Source organism: Cololabis saira, chromosome 22, assembly GCF_033807715.1.
Source record: "Cololabis saira isolate AMF1-May2022 chromosome 22, fColSai1.1, whole genome shotgun sequence".
In the NCBI taxonomy this organism is placed as follows: domain Eukaryota; kingdom Metazoa; phylum Chordata; class Actinopteri; order Beloniformes; family Belonidae; genus Cololabis; species Cololabis saira.
The window spans coordinates 34,793,167-34,802,427 of NC_084608.1; the positions used below are offsets into that span (position 1 = coordinate 34,793,167).

At 40.5% G+C, this 9,261-nt stretch overlaps 1 protein-coding gene across 1 annotated transcript; it reads right to left on the reverse strand.

Annotated features, from left to right (window-relative positions):
- Window positions 1–6,371: 6,371 nt before the first annotated feature.
- Window positions 6,372–8,406, reverse strand: LOC133423414 (protein NLRC3-like). Its single transcript, XM_061713589.1, has 2 exons — window positions 8,256–8,406; window positions 6,372–8,164 (listed from the first exon to the last, which is right to left on the reverse strand). Exons 1-2 carry the CDS (start codon window positions 8,350–8,352, stop codon window positions 6,372–6,374), a joined length of 1,890 nt encoding a protein of 629 aa, XP_061569573.1. The 5' UTR covers window positions 8,353–8,406.
- Between the last annotated feature and the right edge of the window lie 855 nt (window positions 8,407–9,261).

Consider the following 9,261-nt stretch of genomic DNA (forward strand, 5'->3'; position numbering starts at 1 on the left):
TTGTTGAGACAAGGCAATATGTTAAAAAGTTAGAGAGAACATGGTGTTAAAATGTATTTTAAATGTACTTACAAATATTTAGAACATGATTTTTAAAGAGCATGTTTTGTACTGGAATGATTGTGAAAACTTTGCTTGTCAAATCATTTTGTTTTAAAATCAGTGTTTTGTTTTTGTGATGGTAATGACATTTTACTGTGACAACTTTGAAAAAAGCATCATAATATCAAAATGATCATGAAGTACAATCAAAGCTATGCTAAGATCTTTGTTCCAGACCAATTGATAAACCTTTTGAAATAGAAAAAACAGAGATTAAAGAACTTTTTTTTTTCAAAATTCCAAAAGTCAAAAGTGCCCCGAATTGAAGAATCACCCTTATACATGTTACATTTACAGAATATTCTAGTGTTGTATTGTCATTTAATTGAGGTTTAAATGTTTATGGATGGATGGATGGATGGATGGATGGATGTTTAACTGCCCAATGCAGGCAGACTTTGTTTAATTTACTATGACAATGCTCAGGTTCAGACTGTCTTTACAGTCATGAAAGTTCAATGCTATTAAAGCACTTTAAACTTTAAATCAAAGCATTTTGTTTTTTCATATAAAATATATACATTTCTATGCATTTTAGATGTTTTGGAGATGCCCCTTTTTTGGGCGCTCGCGCAGCTGAAATCGAGACGTCCCTTATTTCTATTTCTGAAAGGTGGCGACACTGGTGTCAACACAACTTTCACATCAAATTGATCTGAACACACAACTAAAACATGTCTGACCTCAGAGTCTCCAGTCTGCAGTCCGGACTCTCCAGGAAACCACACAGATGTTTCACTCCTGAATCATGCAGCTGGTTCCAGCTCAGGTCCAGATGTTTCAGATGCTTCAGGTGGGAGGGGTTGGACTTCAGAGCTGAGACCAGAGAAGAACAGCTGATCTCTGACAACCTGCAGTTCTCCAACCTGAATGAAGAAGAAACAGCTGATGACTTCTGTAACCGTGTTGAAATAAATGTTTCAGAAAACATATTTGTGTAAATAAGTTCATAGTTAAACAGCTCTGAAGTTGAAATGTTAAGAAGTCCTTGAACAGCAATAATGTTTTGGTATTGTTCACTAAGTTCAAGTTCAAGTTTATTTGAGATACATCATTGCATAACAATAAGAATAATGATGTTTCCGCTCTATTGAGAAAAAAATAAAAAACAAATATCAACTGTAAGACAATGCTAAAAAAGTTTGTTTTACTTCTGATAAAGCTTGTACGCTCTTGGGAGGAACGACATCTGGTGCCTATTTGTGTGACTCACAGGTTGTGTGAGTGTCCTCCCATTGCGTAGTGTGTAGCGACTTGTATTTGCAGACAGGCTCTGGATCATCTAAGTGATGTTATTAAGGTTAAATTCACTGAAAATGCTGAAATGTTGAAACAAAAAGTGTGTGAAATGGAAAGGAAGTGGTTCTCTTGTAAGTCTGTAGACTCTTATCGTGCATGGAAAAAGTCTAGTCTATAAAAAAGCCCTTTGCACAGCTAGAACAGCTCATTACTCATGGTGGATAGAGGATAATAAAAATAACCCACGTTTTGTGTTCAGCGCTGTAGCCAGGCTGACAAAGAGACACAACTGTGTTGAGCCGAGTTTCCTGCAGCTCTCAGTAGTGACGACTTTATGAGCTTCTTTAGCAGTAAAATATCAGGATCAGAGTAGAAATCAACCAGGACGACCCGGTAGCCGCTGTGGGTGTTTCTTCAGCTTTAGTAGTTAGTTAGTGTTAGTAAACTACTAGTTAGTGTTAGTAAACCTCTAGTTAGTGTTCAGTTAACCTCTAGTTAGTGTTTCGTAAACCTCTAGTTAGTGTTTAGTAAACCTCTAGTTAGTGTTGGTAAACATCTAGTTAGGGTTTAGTAAACCTCTAGTTAGCGTTCAGTAAACCTCTAGTTATTGTTAGTAAACCTCTAGTTAGTGTTCAGTAAACCTCTAGTTAGTGTTGGTAAACCTCTAATTAGTGTTTAGTAAACCTCTAGTTAGTGTTTAGTAAACCTGTAGTTAGTGTTTATTAAACCTATAGTTAGTGTTTAGTAAACCTCTAGTTAGTTAGTGTTGGTAAACCTCTAGTTAGTGTTTAGTAAACCTCTAGTTAGTGTTCAGTTAACCTCTAGTTAGTTAGTGTTTAGTAAACCTCTAGTTAGTGTTTAATAAACCTGTAGTTAGTGTTCAGTAAACCACTAATTAGTGTTTAGTAAACCTCTAGTTAGTGTTCAGTTAACCTGTAGTTAGTTAGTGTTTAGTAAACCTCTAGTTAGTGTTTAGTAAACCTCTAGTTAGTGTTCAGTAAACCTCTAGTTAGTGTTAGTAAACCTGTAGTTAGTTAGTGTTTAGTAAACCCCTAGTTAGTGTTAGTAAACCTCTAGTTAGTGTTCAGTAAAACTCTAGTTAGTGTTGGTAAACCTCTAGTTAGTGTTTAGTAAACCTCTAGTTAGTGTTCAGTAAACCTCTAGTAAGTGTTTAGTAAACCTCTAGTGAGTTAGTGTTAGTAAACCTCTAGTTAGTGTCTAGTAAACCTCTAGTTAGTTAGTGTTCAGTAAAACTCTAGTTAGTTAGTGTTCAGTAAACCTCTAGTTAGTGTTCAGTAAACCTCTAGTTAGTTAGTGTAAACCTCTAGTGAGATAGTGTTCAGTAAACCTCTAGTTAGTTAGTGTTCAGTAAACCTCTAGTTAGTGTTTAGTAAACCTCTAGTTAGTTAGTTAGTGTTAGTAAACCTGTAGTTAGTTAGTTTTCAGTAAACCTCTAGTTAGTTAGTGTTCAGTAAACCTCTAGTTGTTTTAAATCTGTGAACTGACCTCAGAGTCTCCAGTCTGCAGTCTGGACTCTCCAGAAAACCACACAGATGTTTCACTCCTGAATCCTGCAGGTCCTGGTTCAGACTCAGGTCCAGATGTTTCAGGTGGGAGGGGTTGGACTTCAGAGCTGAGACCAGAGAAGAACAGCTGATCTCTGACAAACCGCAGCTCTGCAATCTGAACAAAAAGTAAGTTCTTCAAATATCAACTTAGTCATCAGGTTCATGTGGGTCATCACTGGTATCTGGACTTTACAAAACAGGTTTTAAATTATATTATATCCATGATGTTGGTTCCTGGTTGTTCCTCTAACACGTTCACCTTTTAATGAACATCCTGGAGTTTTCTGCTAGAACAGAACAGAACAGAGAATAGAATAGAATAGAATAGAATAGAATAGAATAGAATAGAATAGAATAGAATAGAATAGAATAGAATAGAATAGAAAGCAGCTCTCAGTAGTGACGACTTTATGAGCTTCTTTAGCAGTAAAATAACAGGATCAGAGTAGAAATCAACCAGGACCACCCGGTAGCAGCTGTGGACGTTTCTTCAGCTTTAGTAGTTAGTTAGTGTTTAGTAAACTACTAGTTAGTGTTTAGTACACCTCCAGTTAGTGTTGAGTAAAATACTAGTTAGTGTTAGCAAACCTCTAGTTAGTGTTAGTAAACCTCTAGTTAGTGTTCAGTAAACCTTTAGTTAGTGTTTAGTAAACCTCTAGTTAGTGTTCAGTAAACCTTTAGTTAGTGTTTAGTAAACTACTAGTTAGTGTTTAGTACACCTCCAGTTAGTGTTGAGTAAAAAACTAGTTAGTGTTAGCGAACCTCTAGTTAGTGTTTAGTAAACTTCTAGTTAGTGTTCAGTAAACCTCTAGTTAGTGTTTAGTAAACCTCTAGTTAGTGTTAGTTAACCTCTAGTTAGTGTTTAGTAAACCTCTAGTTAGTGTTGGTAAACCTCTAGTTAGTGTTTAGTAACCCTCTAGTTAGTGTTAGTAAACCTCTAGTTAGTGTTCAGTAAACCTCTAGTTAGTGTTTAGTAAACCTCTAGTTAGTTAGTGTTCAGTAAACCTCTAGTTAGTTAGTGTTTAGTAAATCTCTAGTTAGTGTTTAGTAAACCTGTAGTTGGTTAGTTTTCAGTAAACCTCTAGTTAGTGTTTAGTAAACATCTAGTTGTTTTAAATCTGTGAACTGACCTCAGAGTCTCCAGTCTGCAGTCTGGACTCTCCAGGAAACCACACAGATGTTTCACTCCTGAATCCTGCAGGTCCTGGTTCAGACTCAGGTCCAGATGTGTCAGATGGGAGGGGTTGGACTTCAGAGCTGAGACCAGAGAAGAACAGCTGATCTCTGACAGACCGCAGTGCTGCAATCTGAACAAAAAGTAAGTTCTTCAAATATCAACTTAGTCATCAGGTTCATGTGGGTCATCACTGGTATCTGGACTTAATAAAACAGGTTTTAAATTCTATTATATCCATGATGTTGGTTCCTGGTTGTTCCTCTGACATGTTCACCTTTTAATGAACATCCTGGAGTTTTCTGCTAGAAGAGAACAGAACAGAACAGAACAGAACAGAATAGAATAGAATAGAATAGAATAGAATAGAATAGAATAGAATAGAATAGAATAGAATAGAGAGCTCCAGGTTCCTGGGCCTTCAGATCAGTGAAGCCTCAGCTGGAACAGCAGAACACACTGCAGCTCTGGCGGAGAAAGCTCAACCCCCTCACAACGTACAATACAATACTTACAAAAGCACAAGTAAAATGTGCAATAAATCTCTCATCTACCTGGTAAATGTCCTGTATTTAACGGTGATGCAACTCAGGGTTCTCAGCTATACAAGGACATTGTATACCGGTGGATATATTTTTGTATTATATGTACATTGTTGTTATTGCAATATATGTTGACTGTCGTTATATAGTTATTTATCCTTTTGTTATTTATGTGTATTTCTGACTTGCCTGACTTTGGGAGAACGCAAAAGAATTCCAATGTACCGGTAGCATCTGGTGCAAATGCTAATAAACCTCTATTCTATTCTATTCTATTCTATTCTATTCTATTCTATTCTATTTTTATTTTATTCTATTCTATCACTTTAGTATTTTATTTTATTTTACTTTATACCACGTTCTGTGTGAATACTTGATTCTGATTGGCTAGCAGGTGTAGGTTAAAAGTGATAATCTACACCTAGAAAACAAGTTTGGTCAAACTGCTTGATAACTTTAATATCATTGTGCTGGATCTACTGCCAGGTGGTAACCACGGCAACGGAGATTCAGAGAAGAGCCGGCTACCGCAGGACGGCCACATGAGGGATTTTCTAATTTCTTTTAATTTATTTGGTGAATTTAACAATTTTGATGACTGGGATGCAGAAGAGGAGAGAAAAGAAACTAGCTGAGCGGACTAGAATATCTCCCGTTACCAAGGAAACTGAGTGATGGCTTATTAAAAAACGCTGTAACTTACCAGGTTCCAACGGCTGCAGACGAGAGATTAAATAGTTGCTCAGCCGTTCAGCTGTGGCTTGTTATAAAACGTATGATTTACACTGAAAACACATTAAAGCAGGAATAACTGATTTAATATTTATGTTTTTTGGTAAGTGACCGTGGTATAAGCGGATAATGCTCTTCCAGGTGGACATTATCATAAATATATGGACTTCGTGGAGGCAAACCGCCCCGCGTCGTCCATATATTTCTGATAATGTTCACCTCGTCGGGCATTATCCCTTACATATTCTATTCTATTCTATTTTGGACAGAACTTCTGGAGCCAGTTACATCTTTGGAGGATGATAAGTGGATAAATGTGGAAACATCTCCAGTGGACTGACCTCAGAGTCTCCAGTCTACAGTTTGGACTCTCCAGTCCACCAGACAGAACCTTCACTGCTGAATCCTTCAGGAAGTTCTTACTCAGGTCCAGTTCTGTCAGATGGGAGGGGTTGGACTTCAGAGCGGATGCAACAACTTCATAGTGAGTCTTTGAGAGTTCACAACCAACAAATCTGTGATGAGAGAAAATATAATGTCAGTTGTAATAAAGTCTGATTTAAAGCCAGACTGACCCACAGGAGTTACAGGACGGTGCAGGAGATCACAGAACCAGAGTTACTAGAATTAAAGTCACGTACCAAGTACAACTGTGTCCACATAAAACTATTGTAGGTTTACAACTATGAGCCGTTTAAACTTGTAAACTTCTTCAATAATCTCAATGAAAATGTTTGATCTGATGAGTTCTCTGTAAAACTGGCTGTAAGTTCACATCAACAAAACTCCCCGGTGGTTCTGATGTTTCATCTTTCTCCGTTACATAGATTCATCTCTGAGCAGCAACAACATCAACTAGATCAAGTGTTTGAAACATGAACCTCTGGTTGACGTGACTTGAGATGAACCAGAATAAAACAAACACATCCGACTTCAAAAGTTTTCATTTTCAAGATCAAAACCAGATTTGAAGAAGTGAACTGCTAACTGATGGTGTTATTGATCCATCTGGACTCACCGAGCCTTTCTGCAGTTCCTCACAGCTGGAATCAGTCTCAGTCGACCCCTCCATGTTGTATTGTACTTGTTCAGGTCCAACTCATCCAGAACCTCCTCCGACATCTGCAGCATGTAGGCCAGAGCTGAACACTGGATCTCAGAGAGTTCCTGCTCTGATCTGTTCTCTGACTTCAGGAACTCTTGGATCTGATGATGAACTGAGAGGTCGTTCATCTCCATCAGACACTGGAAGATGTTGATGCTTCTGTCAGGAGAGATTTCATCAGTGTTCATCTCCTTCAGGTAGTAGATGACTCTCTGGATGGTTTCTGGATCGTTGTCCGTCTGGTTCAGCAGACCTCCTAACAGTCTCTGGTTGGACTCCACAGAAAGACCATGAAGGAAGCGGACAAACAGGTCCAGGTGGCCATTTTTACTCTCCAGGGATTTCTCCATGACTCTCTCCAGGAACTTATCCAGAGATGAGTATCTTTCTTCTCCCAGGAAGTTCTCCAGCACATCTGTGTTTCTGGTGGACCAGCAGTGGAACATGTAGACTGCAGCCAGGAACTCCTGGATGCTCAGATGAACAAAGCAGTAGACGGGTTTCTGGAAGACCTCACACTCTCTCCTGAAGATCTGGGTACAAACTCCTGAGTACACCGAGGCCTCTGGGACATCAAGACCACACTGCTCCAGGTCTTCTTGGTAGAACATGATGTTTCCTTTCTCCAGATGTACAAACGCCAGCCTCCCCAGCTTCAGGAGAAGGTCCCTGTCAGCCTCCGTCAGCTCCTGTGGACTCGTCTCATGTCCCTCCTGGTACTTGTTCTTCTTCCTCTTGGTCTGGACCAGCAGGAAGTGGGAGAACATGTCAGTCAGGGTCTTGGGCAGCTCTCCTCTCTGCTCTGTGGTCAACATGTGGTCCAGAACTGTAGCAGTGATCCAGCAGAAGACCGGGAGTTTACACATGATGTGGAGGGTTCTGGATGTCTTCATGTGGGAGACGATGCTGCTGGACCGCTCTTCATCCCTGAACCTCCTCCTGAAGTATTCCTCCTTCTGGCCGTCGGTGAAGCCTCGTACTTCTGTCACCCTGTCCACGTGTTTGTGAGGGATCTGATTGGCTGCTGCAGGTCTGGAAGTGATCCAGATGAGAGCTGAGGGAAGCAGGTTCCCCTGGATGAGGTTGGTCAGCAGCACGTTGACCGATGAGCTCTGTGTGACGTCAGACACCACCGGACCGTTGTTGAAGTCCAGGGAACGTCTGCTTTCATCCAGGCCGTCAAAGATGAACAACGGTTTCCCGGCAGCCAGCTGCTCTGCTGTGAGCTTCTGGAACGATGGATGGAAAACCTGGATCAGCCTGAGAAGACTGAGCTGCTCATCTCCGATCAGGTTCAGCTCCCTGAACGAGAGCAGAATCACCACGGTGACGTCTTGGTTCTCCGAGCCCTCGGCCCAGTCCAGAGAGAACTTCTGAACCGAGAAGGTTTTCCCAGCGCCAGCGACGCCGTTGGTCAGAACCACTCTGATGGCTCCACGTTGGTCAGGTAAGGCTTTAAAGATGTCCTGGCACCTGATTGGAGCGTCATGGAGGCTCTTCATCCTGGAAGCTGTCTCCAGCTGCCTCACCTCATGTCGGGTATCAACCTCTTCACTCAGTCCCTCTGTGATGAAGAGCTCCGTGTAGATCCTGTTGAGGGGGGTTCTACTTCCTGGTTCATCAGTTCCTTCAGTCACATGTTCACATCTGCTCCTCAGACTGGTCTTGTGTTCATCTAGGACCTCCTGCAGACCAGCATCTGCTGAAAGACAAGAAGAACTCTGAAACTACAGAACAAAAGTATTTCCAGTTGTCAGAAATGATTCCATCAGCAGACAGAAGTTCAGTCTTACCTGGTACAGTTCTGCTCTGACTGGACGGCTGCTCCTCCACACCAACTCCTCTCCTCTTCCTCCCTCTGTGAACACATGTCTTCATCACTAAAGTCATTTCTGACTGTTGTAGAAAAACATCCAGATGAGTCAACAGTGTCCAGAAGCTCAGGTGGTCTCAGAGAGTAAAAGTGCGGCTGCTTTTCTGTTTTTTTTTTAATTCAAGATCTTTTTATTAAAATTTTCACAAAATAAAAAAGGTGAAATGCTGCATGTCAATTACAAACATTTTGATTAGGCATGGGCATGTTAATCATAGCATACACCAGTGTACAGAATATAAAAAACAATTAAACAGTATGAAAAAATATAAAATAGTAACAAAAACAAACTACAGACCAAACTAATCCCTCCCATGTCACTGCCAGATTACTAATCACAATATGAGGTCACTCTAACATCAAAAGCCTGCACTAGGAATATAAAAGAAATATGAAGTATAGTTCACAGGGTCTGGAATGCTTCTAGAAAAGGTCCCCACACTTTCTGGAACTTATTTGATTGCTGAAGAGAGTATCTAATTTTCTCCAGTTTTAAGCAGGACATGATGTCTTCCAGCCATTGCGCACGAGTAGGAGGGAAGGGATCCTTCCACCTGAACAGAATTGCCCGACGAGCCAAAAGGGAGGCAAAAGACAAAGTGTGCCCCTGTGCAGTGGTTAACTTCCTTCCTCCCTCCATGACCCCAAACAGGGCAGTCAGTGGGTTTGGTTCTAATCTGATTTTAAGCACCAGAGAGAGAGTATGAAATACTTCCATCCAGTACTTGTTTAGACATGGGCAGGACCAGTACATGTGGATGAGAGAGGCTTCTGCTACTTTACATCTTACACAGTATGGACTAATATCTGGGTACATGGAGGATAACTTTGCTTTTGAAATATGAGCCCTGTGTACCACTTTAAACTGAATTAAGCAGTGACGTGCGCACAGGGAGGTTGTATTAACCAGTTTGAGTATGGACTCC

Bases quoted from the DNA above. Each gene is read 5' to 3' on its own strand.
- LOC133423414 (XM_061713589.1), bottom strand. From the start codon at position 8,352: ATGACTTTAGTGATGAAGACATGTGTTCACAGAGGGAGGAAGAGGAGA. The intron at 8,165-8,255 runs GTAAGACTGAAC...CTTGTCTTTCAG, and splicing joins TCAGAGCAGAACTGTACCAG to CAGATGCTGGTCTGCAGGAG.